Source organism: Scomber scombrus, chromosome 20 (assembly GCF_963691925.1).
Source record: "Scomber scombrus chromosome 20, fScoSco1.1, whole genome shotgun sequence".
Lineage (NCBI taxonomy): Eukaryota > Metazoa > Chordata > Actinopteri > Scombriformes > Scombridae > Scomber > Scomber scombrus.
In genome coordinates, this window is record NC_084989.1 from 13,791,652 (window position 1) to 13,810,740 (window position 19,089).

The 19,089-nt window shown below is 42.5% G+C and overlaps 1 protein-coding gene across 1 annotated transcript; it reads right to left on the reverse strand.

The window, feature by feature from the left end:
- Positions 1 to 327: 327 nt before the first annotated feature.
- Positions 328 to 1,134, reverse strand: bhlhe22 (basic helix-loop-helix family, member e22). The gene has a single exon (XM_062441792.1). It carries the CDS (start codon positions 1,132 to 1,134, stop codon positions 328 to 330), a length of 807 nt encoding a protein of 268 aa, XP_062297776.1.
- Positions 1,135 to 19,089: the final 17,955 nt, after the last annotated feature.

Genomic DNA, 19,089 nt, shown 5'->3' on the forward strand with positions numbered 1-19,089 from the left:
TCCATACTGTAACCGAGCAAGTGATCAACAACTCACTCAACACTTGAAGCCACTCTTACAGGCCTAACTGTAGCTCTGTTTGGTCTTCACTGCCATTCATACCAGCACTTTAAGGATGATTTATGTACACAATCAAGTATTGTTTGAACAAAAAAGCGCGTTTTGAATGCATTTAGTAAATATTATAAAAGTATTCATCGGCATTACTTCTTTGTCTCTAAGCCTACTGACTTCAACAACAGTCTCACAGGTTCTCCTCCCCAAAAGTGTTCTCAAAAGTGGTGTCTGTTCTCGCATGTGCTTCTCTTGAGTCCGTGTCAGGCGCAGTTAAGGCTTGTCAGTGCACTGTTTGCAGAGGCTGGAGGTGGCGTTGTTGAATAGGGCACATTTATCGGGGCAGGAGGAACCAGCCACCCCGGTGGGGAAGGGATATCCAGGCGGCTGCTCGTACGCACCCAAGCCGGGAGCTGCGAGGGCAGTGGTGGCCGGTATTGAAGCAGCAGAGATGGCTTGGCCCTGGTTGAGATACGCCACTAGCCTCCTCATCTCCTCCAGTGCCTGTGCCTGCATGAGGATGTAGTTTTTGGCGAGCAGCAAAGTGGCAATTTTGGAGAGTTTCCGCACTGAGGGGCTGTGGGCATAGGGGATGACCCCCCTGAGCTCATCCAGCGCGTCGTTCAGATCGTGCATCCGTCGTCTTTCTCTGGCATTGATGTTTAGCCTCAGTGTTTTCTGCTCTTTGGTTTTCTTACCTCCTTCCGCTTTCCCCGCGCTCACCATCCGCCCGTCGGTCAGAAGGACCATCTCACACCTGCCGTCACTGTCATCGTCGGGGCTCTGCTCTCCTCCGCTGCTCTCCGCCGCCGAGGTCCTGTTGGCCCTCTCACCGAAATTCACACACAAAGATCCGGTCGGCAGACCCAGTGGACCCCCTCTACCTCCCGCCAGTCCTCCCGGCTGAATCGGGTCTGGGTCGGTCTGGTCAAAGCAGCTGATCGGTGACTGGCGGTCTCTGGCTGGTAGTTCAATGCCGGCCGACGATCTGAAAGCATCCATTTTTTTAGTGGACACGGCGCTGAGAGTTTTGTGAAAAATGTCCGCAGAGCCGCCGTTCAAGTTCATCCTGCTGTCCATAGCCTTGTGGGATTGGCGTTGTGGCAAGCTGCGGTCGCTTCTGGAAACTCTTAACACGTCTCTGTGAGTTTCTTCCTCTGTTTGTCCTTTACGAGTTTTGTTCTGTGTCAGCGATGAAGTTGCAGGCTTGCTTGACTTGTCAGCTGAGGTGTGGAGACGATGAGGGGATTCGTGTAATAAGTGCTTCTCTCTCTCTCTCTCTCTCTCTCTCTCTCTCTCTCATTCTCTTTCTCTCTCTCTCTCTCTCTCTCTCTCTCTCTCTCTCTCTCTCTCTCTCTCTCTCTCTCTCTCTCTCTCTCTGTTTGATTCACCTTCACCGGATGATCCTCGTTACGCACAAGACGCCTGAGTCTTTATACATCATTATCTCGAGGCGGGTTATTAAAAGGGATTCGCCTATTGGGACAGAGACACCCTCTCCCCCTCTCACACTCCACCCAATCAGGTTAACGTTTTAATTAATGGCATTTAAACGATGACAAACAATACCGCGTGCGCCGTATCTCTCCCTCTATGTGAGTGTGATCGAGGCTCTTTATAACCGCGTTTTTAGAAAAAGCCATGTGACTTTCACTACTGCCTGTATGGAGAAAAGTTACACTTTAAGGTAGCATTTAGTCATTGTCGTTTGATATGGAGCGACAGACACTAATGTTTCAGTCAGCCCAAGTCAAAACTCGTGCTGTTGTTCTTTTGCCTCTACTTTGTAAGCTCCCCTTACGCCAAATATTCAGTTGACTTCAGATAATTGACCAAGCTTATGTTGTCACAGCTTGACAAGAAGTTCTGCAACAGAGTTGCATTGGTGATATGTTTTTTTTAATTTTCATGTTTGCTTTTATGTTGACTTTTGGTAGTTTAAATACATATTTAACCCCGAAATTACCCAAAATTCCCTGCTTCACTATCGATATCCATCCACAGTTTCCCCATGAAAGAGATTGAGCGCTTACCATGATTTACTCGTGCTCATACTGCCATCTACTGGATTGTATAGTGGAGCACAATCACATCCGGATAAATTAATAATTTCCCTGTGCAGGCCGACAGTTAAATTCTACCTCTTTGTCATGTTCAACATTACTAAAGTCATGAATTATGAAGAGAATACAACATTTCTATAAGGCTGTTTTCACTTTCATCTTCTAAAAGTGGAAAGTTTCTGGAAGTTTAAGGGGCCAGTTTACGAGAAGGATTTGTGACATCATAAATAGTCTGGAAGCTAGTCTTAGTCCAGTATGCAATTTGAACAAGTGAGATGTGGAAACCTGAAGTCTCTGGGAGACATCTTGTGTCCAGCAGTTAAACTGATGAACAACATTTGCATATTCATAGATTCTGATTTTTAATGATAGCGAAGGAATAGATTACATTTTAGGGATTTTTAATGAGGGTAAATGTACAGAATTAAGCACAAGACGTCTAGCAAAATAGCAACCATTAACAATTGTGGATTTAAACATTGTATTTATTAGATATAAGCATGACGAAGCTGCTGCACATTCAGAATCAATGTGATGTTGAACAGTGTGGAAAAATGTATTCTCTAACTTTGGAGCTTCTTAAAGGCACAGTCCACTGATTTTTACCTATCGAATGCGAAACTTGAGAAAACTGTTGTATAATGTCTGATGATTTTGGATTGGGCTTTAGACATTACATTTATAACAGAAACCCAGTAACACAGAGTGGAACAGTGAAGTTGAGAGGACACAGGAATTTTTCCAGTCAGCATTATGCAAATGTTAGCGTTTTTGAACTTGACCTATACAATGTATTAAAAGTCAAGTCATTTCAGCCTCTGCTGCTTTGATTTGAACCCTTCTCTCTCTAAAAAAAAGATTTCTCACAAGTCCCATGTCCCTTGTCCTTTTAAAAGGATCATAAATGTTTGAGGATTAATTGGCTCATGAGAGGAGAACAGCCACTGCACAGTGGATGTGAGCAGGAGAGCTGTCCATGGTGCTAAACAGGCCACTGGCTCCACAGGTTTACACCTGAGCTGCTTTCCTTTCCAGTGGGCTCATACCTAAACTCTACAGGTATCTCTCAAACACACCGTTGCCTGGGGAACCGCACAATGCACAATGATTCAGTAAGAGCAGCTCTGTAACTACTTGCACAGGGAACATATTCTTCTTCACCTTGGAAATTTCAGGCCTACACAAAAAGCCATTTTAGCAATTACACTCCCCTAGAAGCCATTTGTAGACACTGGCTATAATGCATTAAGGAACAAAATCTCCCTCCACTTCCTCTGACGTTACCATGGCAAGTTACCATGGTATGTGCGCTGCCCACATTAAAGGAACCTTTAGCAGTGATTACAATTGACCCCTGCCAATTGAAACCACAGTGAGTTTGGCGTAGATTTTTTTTAGCCTCTGAGGTGGTGCCTTGGCAGCTTCATATTGCGCAGTTGGAATGGAGCTTTGTAGCAAAGTCTGCGCTGACTCCTCCAGTGTATCACCCACTGAACAAGACAAAGTCTGCCAAAGAGTTGTTTTGTTCAGAATTCATGCATGTCCTTTAATCACATGCACATGCAGTGAAATGGAGTCTGAGAGAAAAGTGAGATATTTCAGTATCTCTCCAGTGTAATTCACTACATTTCAAATGACTAAAATAATTGTAGGAACAGCATTTTCTTGACTGATCATATGATCAAATCTGTTCAATTGCACAGTGGATTTTGTCTTACAGCTTTAATCTGACTAAGCTCTCTAGAGACTGATGAGTCATTTCTGCTAAAAATGTAATTAACAGTAACCATGACAAGTTTTCATTGTCACATAGTGGGTAATATCCATCACTTTCTTTTTTACATTAATGCTAGTGGCCTACCTTTCTGTATCAGAATAATATTGTGAAAGTGAAAGAACTGATACCAAAAACTCCTTTCTAATGGAGGAAATAACACTGAAATAATTTTACACAGTATGCCAAATAACTGCAACCAAATAAGCTGTTTTTACTACTTTTCAAATCCCAGTATGACAGAAACCTCTTTATGTTTTTTGCAGTTTTTTTGCAGCTGCATCACAAACACCACTGGCCAACACTTGTTCAACACATTCAAGGTCAATGTTTCATCCCTTTTCCAGCATATTTCCATTAGCGTATGTTCTGTCTCTCCGCTCAGACTCTGTGAGAGGCCATCAGGGGCAAAATACTCGAGGAGGTTATGATCTAACGAGTGGCAGAGACAGCCGCTTTATCCTGAGACAGCAAGAGAACACCTTCATGGCCAATCAGGTCCGCCTAATGAGACAAGATGGGCCAGGACACTGCCACAGCTATTACAGCCGCAGTCCGTCAGCACTCTGGTAATGAAGAGACCGCAGGAGGCAGGACCATGTAAGAAAAGAGACCAAGCTTCACTTTAGATTGGGTTAAAAGAGTTATAGACATAAATGAAATGCCCAAACATACAGTGGATTTAAGCTGTAAGTGAGTTTAAGGGTTGTCAGGTTGTACTACATGCATATAGCCCCAGAAAAACCTTAAATACACTGTTATCTCAGTTTGACTTTGGATGCACTGGATTTAGTTGCATGTGGATTCATCTTTATAGCCTTGGTAAATGACATGCAACATCCAAAATTAATTGGGTGCTTCTGATGAAGTATTTCTTGTTGAAAGTATTCAAAATGTGAAATTTAGCAGAATTTAACCGTTCATTTCCATATGGCATACCTTGATAATAATTTTGATAAATACATTTTTTTAATATACCCTTTTTAAAATGAGTATGGTTTAGCAGTATTTTCAGTTACTACCACTAGAGGGCAGAGGAGGCCTGCTTATGCGGGGAAACCATTTGAGGCTGGAGGAGCTGAGGGCAAAGCAGGAGCGTGATGAACGCTCTTATTGCAGCCTCGTGGATTTCATTCAAATTTGAAGGTTTTGGTTATCAGTGGAAGCCAGACTCTCGGGCTGTAAAGGCCTGATATGAAATTTCAATTTTGTCATGCGGTGCTCTACATCGAGCAGGGCGAGTCTTATTCATGACATGGCATGTAGGCTGCGCTGTGTTTCTTTTGTAGGCGACGAAGTTGCAGCCTCATTAGTAAAAAGGTCAGCTCCAGCATTTACCTGAATGGGAGGGTAAAATATCAAATATGTTGTGACTGTACATCTGTGTACATTCGTGCCATTTTTAAGACGGGAGTCCTACACGAACACACCTATCCGTGAAGATGTTTCTCTGTAGTTTTTGTAGCATTTGTATTCAGGACTCAAACAAGCACCGAGGCTCACCTCATTTAATTATATTCGAGCACAGCTGAGCTCTCACATTTGCTCTCATCGTGTTTGCTGTAACGCTGATTGTTTTCACTACTCATTGCTTATTTGTAGCATTTAAGGAAATAAACGTTAATGAGTTGGAGAAATGATTGGATAACCCCCCCTCCTCCTCATCAGCACCTTCTTGCATCCATAATCACTGCTCCCGCCATTCTCGGCGATGATATGCAGAGACCCATGTCATTAATCAAGATCGTATTATTGTCTGCTGTCAAAGTGTGCAAAATGGAACCACTGTCTTTCTTCATGTGGTGCACAAAAATGTGCAATCTGAAGCAATAATCTGCAAAATATAACAAAGCTTAGAGAGAGCAGAGTTATAGCTCAGGGAATCTTATCAACATTTCTGCTGTGTGTCAGATTCTCAACTCTGAAAGAAACATTAGCCTCCATCATGTCTTAATATAACTGCGGCGCCTCTGAACACCACTAGGCGACAGACAAAGATAGGAGGATGTTATTTCACCCGTCGCAAATGCCGTAAGACTCTTTCAACTGCTCCTCTGCATTCAGTTTTTGTTTTGTCAAAAGGTTTATTGGGCAACATTTTCAAACCTTTAAATATCTAATCAGACGTGAACGTGTTTCTGCATAGAGGTCCTAAGCCCGACTCCTCATTTACATTCCATACTGGGCGAGTTTGCATGGAAATTAATACGCAGATCAAGTAAATCATAGTTTAATATCGTTGTCATGCAAAGGCCTTTTTAAGGTTATTGCATCGAGGCTAAAATTGGACCTTCTTTACTGCGAAAATGTCAATTTCCCATGTGAGGAAGTGTAGAAAAATGTTTCCGCTGGAGCAAGATGTTCGGTGCTGATCTACTCAACAATAATATAATATAATAATGTATTTGTATCGTTGTAATCTTCTTATTCAAAGGTATAATTACTTAATTGTAAAGGGGGGAGCTAAAACAAGCTCAAACTGCAGTGGAAAGCAGTCGCATATGTCGTTCCATTTGTACATTTTCCCAGTTTATTTAAGAAAAAAAAAAGGCTTTAGAACAATGTTTTCTCATCTCTTCTAATGGCATCGCTTGTGTGTGTCTGTGTGTGTCTGTATGTCTGTGTATATACAGTTTATATGCTGCGGAGCTCTGCATTCCTACAGTAAAACAGCCATTTCCGCTTCTGCACCGGCAGTCGAGTGAAACAAAAGGCTGATCGGTGGTGCGCAGATTTCAGCACCACAGAAGGTGGACAGCTCTCTTGGGCAGACTGTGTGTGCGGATGGACAGCTCCCACCGACACACACACACACACACACACACACACACACACACAGGAGCCATCACATATATCTTAATATGAAAAACCAGAGCTTTAAAAAAAAAAGTCGTTGTGTGCACTTATTTTATTAGGAAGGAAATGGGATGGGGGGATACAACAGTACATGAATAATGCGTTACAGTTTGATAAAACAAGCGAACCTCCAACTGAGAGCGACCCCAGTGATGCTTTTAAACCTTCAAATAGTGAAAAGACATGATGTACATTTCTTGGGTCTGCAGACATCTGAAGATTGGAGGATCATCTCTTGGCATTCACCGCGTGCCTTAATTGTAAGACATTAAATCAAGGTCCGCTGTGAACACGGAGAGACACAACCCGCTCATCTGTGTGTGTGTGTGTGTGTGTGTGTGTGTGTGTGTGTGTGTGTGTGTGTGTGTGTGTGTGTGTGTGTGTGTGTGTGTGTGTGTGTGTGTGTGTGTGTGTGAGTGTGTGTGAGTGTGAGAGTATGTGTGTGTGTGTGTGTGTGTGTATCCGTCCAGCAGCTGCATTCACTCTACTGTGGGAAAACGGGCAAACACCTCGACCCCTTCTGATGAAAGCTGGTATTATAAATGTGATCAAATTATTTTGCAGCTTTGCAGGCCTGTGCTGTGTGACTAAAAACGGTTTAGGGGATGTTGGCCAAAAATACAAATAAGAAAAATCCAAAGCATCCCACACGGATCCAAAGAGATCAAATCCTCTCCGGTTGGTGTGCAGGCCTACCTTTAAATTGTTTAAAAAACATTCAATTGGGGAAAAGGAGGTTATGTTACAGGATTGACTTTAACGCAAAACAGACAGCAGGTAGAATAGCTCTGCGGGCAAAATGATTATACGTCCCAGGCCGCTTTTGGAGACGAAAAAGGACTCCGTTTGATCCTTCTCCGTCGACTGCGTTGTCCAAAATTTCAGAAAGCATAAAAGTCCTCCATTATCCCATAGTGCACCTACAAAAGAAGGAAAACACAAAATGCGTCATGAACTTCATATAGAATTGCAGATGATAAAATCTCATATTCCCTTTGACCTGTTTAAAAAAAAAAATAGAGTTGGCGTCCATTAAAAGAAGGAAAAAAAAGTCACTGTCCACGTCCAAATATTGATTTTCCTTGTCACATATACGCATTTCTCCCCAATACACACATACGCACACACACACAACAGCCTGCAGCCTCTACTTGCGGGTCACAAGCTAAAACTGCCGCAAATTGCAGACGGGGCAGTTGAAGAGCCTCGGTAAGTGCGGGTGTCCTGAACACAGCGGTGCTCTACGTGTATGCGTCCATGCACGCGTTTCTCCCAACAGCAGAGTGACCGGGACACCGAGCCCAGCACCGACAACGCCTGAATGGGACTGATCTCTCTTCGTCCAGTCTTCTCCTCTGACTTTGGGATTAATGGTGCTACAGCCAAACAAATGAGGCATCTGCCTTCAGCACAAGAGGATTGGGATGAGGGGGGGTTGGGAGGGAAGGGGGGGTGGGGGTGTTTACGTCACCGGGCAAACAGATGTTCCTCTATATTACCCAGCGTCCTCCTCATCATTACCCTGTGTCCTTGAAACTAGGAGGGAAATTGACGACTTCCCATTCGGAGTATTAACGTTTATCGTCGAAATGTGTTAATAGTTCTGCAGTTGGTTTGTGAAGTGTGCGCGTGTGCGTGTGGGCCGGCAGAGGAAATGCCAACAATGGCCCCGCAAATTATGAAGCCCTAAATCTGGTATTGGCTGTGAGCGCTTATGCAACATTGCACTATTCAACCAAAAAAAAGAGAGAACACACGTGTACACACTCACACTAATGCAGACTAACACTCGTGCACGGGCATGCGCACACGCACGCTCTCTCCCGCACACACATACAGGATTGAGGGAGGGATGTTCGTGTCATCCTGAACCTGCTGTTTGAAGTGAGCATATACTGTATTTTACTCACAGGGATTTAAAAACTTAATTTAAACTTTAAAACCAGCGACTGTGTGTCTGTCATGATGGAGTTATATAACGCACTACGTCTGGTGGAGACGTGAAGTACATTCAGTGCTTGGAGATGCATGTTTTAGGATAAATTACTCCAACCAATCACATTATGGTATGGGTGGCTGACACAGACAAGACATCTGTACAATTGTGAACCAGTATAATCTGCAGTGGTGCAGACTTCCATCTGAGAGCCTATTGATTTAAATACCTACAAATCCAGGGTAAAAACTGCTTAAATTCAAATGAAGTCGGATCTGTTTAATCATAATTAGGAGTCGCATACCTGACCACCAATCGGAGTTTGACGGAGCCCCTGAGCTCATCATTGTGAGGGACCTGTTCTGCATTTGACAGCCGCATGTTTTACCATTAAAGATCAAAATAAATAAAAAAATCCACTGCGTGAAAAGCAGTGTAGGCAAAATGAGGAGGCGCAGGCTCGTAGATATGGTAATTGCAATGCATTACCCACTCGCTGGAATGGAGAGGAGAGGGATGCAGAAACAAAGGGAATCGCCATTTTAGACGGAAACGTCCCCCATCCCCTGAAAACCGTGCGACTCTTGCATTTGGAGCCTCATCACTTGCTTGTCAGCACATCCCCATATTTCGGGTCCCCTCTATCTATCTGGCCACGACCCCTATTGTCCTTAAGCACCGCGCAATGAACAAACGACGTGGCTCCGAAATCCACCGTCCTCTTTATCCTTCTTATTGATTATTCAACCGTCGACATGAAACGATCTGTGCGGGTTTGACGATGATTTCCTATCGTCTTTCCTTTTGTTAGCTCTTCCCTGAGTGGTTTATTCCCTAAAGCCCGCAATAACAATGGCAAGTGCAACGTGCATGGGGACGCGCACCGGACCATTATCTTTGTATATATTTAAAAAAAAAAGAGATCCTTTATTCTTCTATAAACTTCTGAAATACACATTTTACAAACAATCAAAGCAAAAATACCCCGTTCACATTTTCAATAAATGATCAAAGGGTCGAGCATAAAGTAAGATACTCACCATGATATGGTCCACGCCATATGGTGGATCCCAGCTCACTGTGCTCTGCTAATTATTTATCCGTGCTCTGCTGCTTTTCACTTCATTTTAGTATTATTACTTGACTGCAGATCTCTACACCATGGAGGCTTGTATTCCCGGTTCCTTTTTGGCGTAGCGGCGGACAAGCAAACACTCCGTTTGGCGAGAAGCTGATACTACCAATGAGAGCGATGCTGTAGCCTCTGCAAAGCATGGCTGCGCTTTCTCGCTTTTTTTTCAAAAGAGGGCAGGTCGTTCTGTGCATTACAATGAGTAAAATCTCTCTCTCTCTCTCTCTCTCTCTCTCTCTCTCTCTCTCTCTCTCTCTCTCTCTCTCTCTCTCTCTCTCTCTCTCTCCTATCCCATCCTCTCCTCACACGCACAAGAGCGCACACACCACACACACACACGCTTTTATACTTACTAATGCGCGCTCGCTCACACCGTCACGCAAATATATCCTATGCGCGCTCTGGATAAATCCTATATGTCTTAGTGGGGTTTTTTTATGTTGCTATGATTATTTTATTGTTTTCGTGCATGTTGCGGCTCTTCTTCTGTGCATTTTAGCACACAGGCCTGTTGTACATTTATGTGTTCAATGTGCAGCAATAACTATTCTATAATCTAGTAATGCTCTATATTAGGAGTGCCGGATCGTCGCCTTGCCGGCCACAATTAATCATGTTTGATGCCGTTTGTCTTGAGAGGTCCATTAGTGCGTTGCAGTTTCACGCATCAGGCCGCCGGATTGCAACTCCATTTCTATAGGCTTGTCCTGTTAGTCCAACTATACCCACATAAATTCAGCTGTATTTCTAAGCAAGATTTAGGGGAGAAATGCGGTGTTATAGGGCCAATAATACAAAGGTTTAATCATTTTCTAACCAGTGGCAAATAAAGAAATAGATTACACATAGTTTGTTTTATATTTATCCACATGAATGTCTCTGAGTACCACTACACTGCTTACAAAGCTCTTTCTGCGCCACACATTTCAACATAGAACAAGAACAGAGACTATGCAGGTTTAGGGAGTCTTGTGTTGGACATTCAGCATTGAAGCAGTAATTGATTGAAGCAAGTGTCAGTCCTGCATTGCTCGTTTGTATCCCCATTCACTTCCTGTCGTGATTGACTCCCAGGCAAAGATCCAATCGAAACCAGGGCCCCATGGATGATGTCATTTGAGTAACCTCACTAACCCTGTAGCCAAGGCGGAACATACAGGCCTGCTAATGCCTACTTACCAACCCTATTAATATAGATCTGATTCCAGCATTAGAAATAGCCTGTAGGTGTTATTCGCGGTCTATTTCTTCGAGTTCTCCTCTTCCGTCATCTCATCCTCGCTCTTTCTCCCTTTTCACAGTTTGACTCTGTTACTGTTTTATTGTTTCACTTCGGTTACAGTGTTGGCCTTTGACGGCTGCAAGAATCCAGTCGGTGCAATGATGCAACGTCGGCGTGTGATGCAACGCGGGCGAACATACTAGCACTAACAGCAGCAGGATAAGATATATAACAGCGTTGACAACATTTTTATTCTTTCCATTTTAAAGTGTTAGGGGGTAAAGTCTGCCGGGGCTTGCGTCAGGCTACATATAGAGGGAAGTTTGAAAGCTGCTTTTTCTCCGGCAGAGAGGGGGGTAAAGCTATTGTTCCCGCTGAAACAATGGGAGCTGCGGGGCGACATGCAGCGGTGCTCACATGAATGGCAGGGCTCTGGGATGTGTGTGGGTCAGTGGCCCGGGGTCTCCGTCCCAAAGCCCCTTTCCCAGCGCCTCACAATGAACCTGCACAAGGTCGGGGCTCCTAGGGGTCACAGGCCACCCCCCCTTTGTCCCGCACTTCAAAACACATAAACATTTATTAATCAAGAGCCAGCCACTGGGCCCCCCTGTCCAAAAAAAAAGGGGAGAAAAAAAGCAGGGATGAGAGGGGTGGCGTGAGGTGGGGGTAGAAGAACTGGGGGAGAAAGAAAGAAATAACTCCTGCCCGCAGATGCAAATTCCATCATTTGACCAGAGGTGGAAGTTTGTAAAAGTTGGAAAAGCAGCTAATACTGGAAGTTGGGGCTCTGTGCAGCAGGCAGCCTGCGGATGGAAACACACGGCCGAGTAAAGACTGAATTTGGACTTATTAAACTGCACCCGTCCATCTGTTTCTCTCTTCTGCTGGATATGCGTCTGGAGTGGGATTTCTGTCGCACAGTGGCACGCTGTTCTCCACACCTGAGGACTCAAAGGACAAAAAACGGGGTATAACCGCCTGCACAGCACTGAACCGATCTGACATAAAAATAACACAGTCAGTGGCAGCGCATTATCATAGTGAATGCCATTCGTTTACATCCAAACGCAGGGAGGCTGCAGGATCGAAACGCCCTTCATATACACATGGAGTCAGATGTAAACAAGTGCAAAAACTACCATTAAGGCGACATCGAAATGCTGCTCAGTTTCTGTGTGCATTTTTCGATCGAGGTTGTTCTGTTATTTGTTGACAGGGCCTCTCAGAGCAGCTTGGACACATGAAACGTACCTGATTGAGATTTTTTATTATTTTTTTAAAGAGGGAATCTACTTAATTTTACTCAAGATCAAATAACATTTAGTACAGGGCAAAATAACATTCATTCATTTCAAATAAAATGTATTAATGGGCGTTAAAGCTCGCCAATAAGCATCGTTGTTTTGGGGGAAGAAGTGGAACGAATGAGGAGGAAAATGGAAACGAAAATGTATCTGTCTGTAGGAAAATGTGTCCAGGCTGCTGCAGGCTTTGTGCTCTGCAGGATGTACACGTTAGTTGCATCAGTTTCTGCATCGAGATGCCTTTATATCCGCAGTCTTTTCTATCAGCCCCCTTATTTTTTGCATCATGCATCAGGCCTCCCCCACCCTAAACCTAACACAGCCTAAACGATGTTGCTCTTTGTATTATAATATCCCCCAAAAATGTACATCTCAGCTCGTTTCATTAGTTGATGTATTTTGTCTTCTTTTTTAACATGTGAGTAAATAGTAATTTAAAAAAAAAAGTTATTGTAATACAGTTGTATGAAGTAATCATATTTGTGTGTTTTTGATGCTGATTTAATTTTTAAACAAATTTTGAATAGTCATAAATTGATTTTTAATGAAGAATAGCAAGTTATTCTGAGCTGAAGTTAGCTTTGGATGAGTATTATGGCTTTTATATGGATGTAAATTTGTTGCGGATAGCTGCAAGGCAGCCACTTAAAAATATTCTTAGTATCATTGTTTTAACCAATTCTAATGCATTTTTCTATTGTTTTTGAATTTTCCCAAACTCAAAGTCAGTTTGGTGAAAATGAAGTCACTACAGCCTTGAATATTAATGTAAGAAGGTGGAAAAAAGGCATTTTGTTTTGGGTTTCCTGACTGAAATAAAAAATAATCTTGTTCTAATGTTACACCAACAACACAGACAGATAGACATACCTGCAGTACCACATGAGAAAGAAGGGGCATAGTGTGTATTTCCACAGTTTGAGTGGAATATTTGGAATATTAAGTAGTGCAATATTTGATGAACATGCTGTTTAAATAATGACAATTTCTCTCGCAGTTTTGTTTGAATTTAAGAACCTTCTGCATGTATTTACTACTGCCCACTGACTATTTGTATTGATATTCATTCTTTAAAATAATTAAATTCATTTAACAATGCAATTTATAGATTCAGTTTGTATTGTCATTTTGCCACTGGGTGAAAATTGCTTTTGGGAAGGAAATTCTATTTCAAATGTATATCAGTTTGTAAAGATTAATATAAAATCACAATATTGCTTGTGTTTAACTCCAAAGAGTAGGTACATTTTTTCAGTGTAACAAAGCACATGGGTGGTTGTTATGGGAACCTTGCCCAGATACTGCAATATCAATAACACTGTCATTAGTAGTTTATTAGTTGTTGTATATGAAAGTAATTGAAAGTAACTTGTTTTGTTAGCTCATAAATACACATACAAACACACATACACACACACACACACACACACACACACACACACACACACACACACACACACACACACACACATTTTCTGACATCTCTACATGATCAAGCATCTTCAATTTGTTCAGTTTTCAGGCACTTAATATCAAAGTGACATCTTGTGTAATCCCAATTTATTTTAAAGAAATGTTATTATGATGTGCTACTAGTCCAGACCTGGAATGAATAGACCTCAGAATTAGAGAATAACACAGTAGATGCTGCTTTGTTTCAGGACATGGCCTCATTGCAAATCTTGTTTTTTTTGGGGGGGGTTTTTTATTCCAACAAATCCTGACGGAAACGTGCGCCTGCTTAGCCCGAGCAGGGACAGTATGCTCCCCGAGCTAACATCAAACACCAAACAGCAGTTGTTATTTCATGGTTGCGTGCAAGCAGAACCAGGTCATCTGCACTGGGTTACAGGCCTGCTGGCTGTGTTTGTAGTGTCCTCCAAAGTGTGCATCTTTCCTCGTGTTACACGCATTGTGCTTTTCCGCTCAGTATGTAAAAGCCATTTTTCATAGCTTTACCTTGATTGCTGTTAAATTCACACAATCAACAATATCTGCCATTTGAGAGGAGAACAAATAGGAGAGGAGATGCATTTCTTCGCAAAAGTGCATAAAAATGAAACTAGCAGCCTTCAGATGCAATTTTGTGTAGGTTGTCTGTAATGTGCCTTAGATTAGGTAAATTTAAAAGAAATTAGGAAAGTTTCCTTGTTTAGGGTAACATAAAGCCTTATTTTACAATAGTGATCCTCTAATTTACAGTAGCTGCTTTTACTTTAACTCCAGTCTATTACAAAAGATGTGTGGTGCCTGGAATTATAATATCTTGGATGAAGTACACCTCCTGCTATGTAAACATGAGTGTCAGGAAACTGAGTCCTGTCTGTAATTACTGGGAGGGATACTTTCTACTGTGTGTGGGACCTTCCCCCTCTGACATTAGCAGGGGGTCAAATGTGCATGTATAGGGCACCTGGCTATCCACCTCCCCTCTCTCTGTGATGTTAAATGTCAACCAGCAGCATCCAGAGAAAGCCTCCATTCTAATGCTTATGCCAGGAGATCATCACGTCTGACTATGAAAGCCATGTTTCTCTTGTGTAGGGCAATTAAAGCAGTGTGAGAGTGAGGGAATTTACAGAATCATTAACCTGAGGTTTTAGTCAAGTAGATGGTCTGTAGATTGAAGGAAAAATCCCTGGCTTTCAAGCTAATTTAAGATGAGCAGCTTAATCTTGATTTGTTTCAGAAAGATGTTTTGTGTGAGCGTAAAGCAGTAATCAAATGAAACTAATTAATTTATTTATTCTGGACACAGGTTCTCATGCTCCTGAAAATCATTTTTGCTCTAATAACTTGTATTCAGGTGCTGCCGCCTTGCATTTCCCATTGACAATTGTTTTTGTTTTGTTTTGTTTAAAAAAAAGATGCAGCAGGAGTGATGTGATCAGATCAGAGATGTTACAAGGCGACTTGTGGATTAATGTATAGCTCAATAACTGCATTGCACGCTTATCCAATTGTGTCTCTCATTTGAAATACAGTTCAGTGTTGGCATCTCACCCAAGGTGCAGGAGGGGTTAGATGTAAATCTGTGCTATCACTTGGAGAAGCGTCCTTGCTCAGAAATGGCAGCAGTCTGGACCTTCCGCTGCACTTGCACTGTTCCCTAATAGAAAGCCTATTGAGGCCCAATCAGCAGGTCTGTTCCAGGCTTGTAAGTGGATTTCTCCCATACCCCCAAGGTTTGTGAAATGGGGGTCAATGGGTCTCTTATTGTTTTTCTCTGCCTCTTTATCCCCACATAGCTCTGTGATGTCAACAGGGAAGTGACGGAGAAAGCTTGGCCCTAGGAAAAAAAACACAGAGAGGAAATAACTGCTATTATGATCTCTGTGCATGTCTACTCTCGACAGGGTTGCAATTGTTCCAGTGGGCATGGACGTGTACCCATATGAAGAAGGGAAAGAGGTAAATATCACTTACCCCCCCCCCCCCCCCCCCCCCCAACAGGTTGAAATAAAATAGCAGCTTGCAGAGAGCTACTAAAAATGTTGAGTTTAGCCTGAAATGTGTCACTAAACATATTGTCTCTCAAATGGCTTACAGTTCAGTGTGCATTAAGGTTCCTCATAAAAGGATTTAATTTGTAAACAACATTGTCAAATGGGCTGTTTTTATGTGCTACTTATACATTTTACAGCAGGGACATTATTATCTTACCTATCAGAACAGAAAACACTCACTAATGCAGCTTTTCACGTGATTTTCTTTTCAACTGAAATAAACATCTGTACTTTAAAGTGACTCTAAATAGAAACATTTTTTAACAGCTGTCTTTGTCAGAGGTGAAATGGCATTGTTTCCATTGTGTTATAGCTCACTGCCATTTATTAAATGAAAGTGGGATCTGTTCTGAGGTGGAATTTTATGCCTCTGCCTGTAATGTGATCATTGCACCAAAGCACTGCCATACATTTCTTTTGATATAATTGTATTAATGCAGCGAGTAATGGATGAGCATATGTTTCACACTGATTACTATCCCTCTCTGACTGTGTGTCCTAGTTGCCTTCCCATCGCCTGACTATCGGAATGAGAATATGTGCCTTGAGTTAATGCTGATTGCAGCAGCTGCCAACACATGAATCTCCATGGCAACAATAATGGTTGCCAGGCAACCATGCTCTTTTAGGGACACTGAAAGAAGCCCAAAGGCTTACTAAAAATATATATGGGTATAGTACTTCTTCAACGCCTCAGCCGTATGCACGTTATGCACGGAACGACAAACAGTTAAATGCTTTTAGACCTCACGTGTGATTTCTGCTTTTCAGCTGCAGTGTGTTACCCTGATGCTACCCTACTTTGGCATGAGTGCTCACTTGTAAATGGCCACCACAAAAACTGATACCTTTCATGACATGAGTACACAGAGCCATGACAGAGGAATGAATACTTCTGTAAGGTTATGCACTGTATATGGGTCCGTAGACAGCCTGGCTTTAGTAGATAGTGATGTTTTTTTTTACACTTAAAAAATGGGGCAACCGTCAGCCATCTTGGCTCCTGCATCGAGCTTCCCCTCGCAGCTCGCACAGACCCAGGTGGCATGCGCACACGCTGTGGAACAAAGCATTCCATCAGCGCAAGTGACATCACTGCAGTCAGCTCAGCTGTTTCTGCCTGTGCTATAAATAGTGTGGCGGAAAGAGCGGATTGCCTATGCAGAAAATATTTAACTCCTGACCCCACGCCTTGAGAGAAATAGATTTTTTTTCTTGCATGGAAGTGGGGAACTGGATCTTTGCCAGTGCGTCAATCATGAAGTATGGGTGTTTGTTCATGCTCGCCTTATGGTTCTATGTCTAAGTCCTTGCACAGTATTTTAAGCTCTGTGTTAAATTCATGATCAGTGACTAAGCTTTGAAACAAGGAGACAGAAATACTTTGGCAAATAAAAAAAATTGCGACGTGATGTTATGTGTCCTAAACTAAAGTTATCTTTAATGTTTGAGATAAAGATTCAGAAACAAAATATATTTTGTGCATCATGGTATTGATATTGTAGTTTTTGTAATTTATTGTGAACACAGCTTAATTTTATAGTTTTATTAGTGTATTAAAGAGTTTTTCCACATTTACAATATACTAATTGTTCATTGCATTTATTTCTGGTTGCAATCATTTTTTCTTGTCAAAAAAGACATTGCCGCCTCGAGTTGTGAAGCATGAAATTGCACAGAGCAGTGACATTTGAATACCTTACAATGGCTCTTATTAAATAGGTCAGACCTGCACCTTGACTCATGAAGCAGCATGTATCGCAGACAGGAATCATCCCTGTGTTGTGGCCGCCCACAGTAACTGCACTTCATTCATTGTGTCATACTAATTGGATACTTGTGGTCTGGGCAGCGATTGTGCTTTTAATATGATTGGTGAATGTATATTAGATGTAGCCTTGTTAGTTGTGAGTTGTTTGAACAAGGCAGCTCGCTCGGAAAGTGAGGAATGTTAAATCGAAGCCGTGGCAAGTGATGGTGGCAACAGTAAAGATAAAGCGAGGAGGAAAGCAGGGGGAAGAGCTCAGTCACACACATCTCTGTGAGGGAAACCAATTGCGGCCATTGATAATGTAGCATATCTGCTGGCTTCCTGCAGTGGCTTTTGCACATGCCCTGTTCTGAAATCTTCCTTTTCTCCAGCACTTACTCACGCTGCAGCAGTCTGCTAGTCCAGCCAGCCAGGCTGAGGGTCGTGGTGTGGCTGGCCAGGCGCCAGGATGTGTGCAGGGGACTATGCCATGGTGTTGGCCCTCGCAGGCTGGCAGCATTGAGGAGCGTAAAGGCATTCAGTAGCGTGAATGTCCCTTTGTCTCAGAGCAGCGTGCCAGGCTAGCTCTAATGAGGCAGCTCTTTGTGGCAGGCCTCTCAACATCAAGTGGGCTGGTGGACTCATTAACCTGACTACTGCAAATAAAGCAGGCAGGCACAAGAGACGCCTATGATAGCACACTTAAGGCCCCGCTGAATCCCCCCCACCACCACCACCACACCATCATCCCTCCACCTCCTCCCTTTCCTCTTTTCCCTCCAGTCTCCCAGGCTTCCCAGGGCTCCTCTCATAGGAGGAAATCAGCCTCTGGCCTATTTCAGGTGTCCCAAATAAGGGATGGGGGTGATTTCCACTTTCCTTATTCTGTCTCCTTCATACCTTGAGCTTTAATCAGTTTTTGGCTCTGTACTGTAACCTGTTTTCTTTTTCTTTTTGCTGAAAAATGAATGAACTGGGTTTTCTTGCTCCTGTGTAATAAATGGAGTCAGTTGGCTGCGTACAACATGTATCAGCAAATGTGATGCCAGCTCATGCAGTGTGTTTATTTATTGCAATATTTCTTTCTATAAATATGTCAATGACCTGGTTGAAGATTTCTTTGTTGGGGTAGAGAAATCATAGTTTCAATTGCCTTCCAAATATCATCTGCGAGCTGTAAATAGGTTTTTATAATTGATACAGTTGGTGTGCAGACCTTGTTGTACGTTGTGCTCACAAGTATTAAATCAAGTGTTTTGGGCATTTAAACATAAGTCATCATGCATTTGTATTTTAGTGGCTTTATGCTCCCAACAATCTATTATTCTTTGTTGTTCTGGGTCAACATTTAATTGCAGTTCATTTGGTTTTATCTGTAAGGACTCAACAGAACCACAGCCAGACTCAATTTTATATTTCTCTTTAAGTTTATTCAAAAGTTGCAGAGGAAAAGGGAGATGCTAAAATAGTCTTATGAAATATGTGGTGGGAA

Coding starts and splice junctions, on each gene's coding strand:
- bhlhe22 (XM_062441792.1), bottom strand. CDS start 1,134: ATGGACAGCAGGATGAACTTGAACGGCGGCTCTGCGGACATTTTTCAC.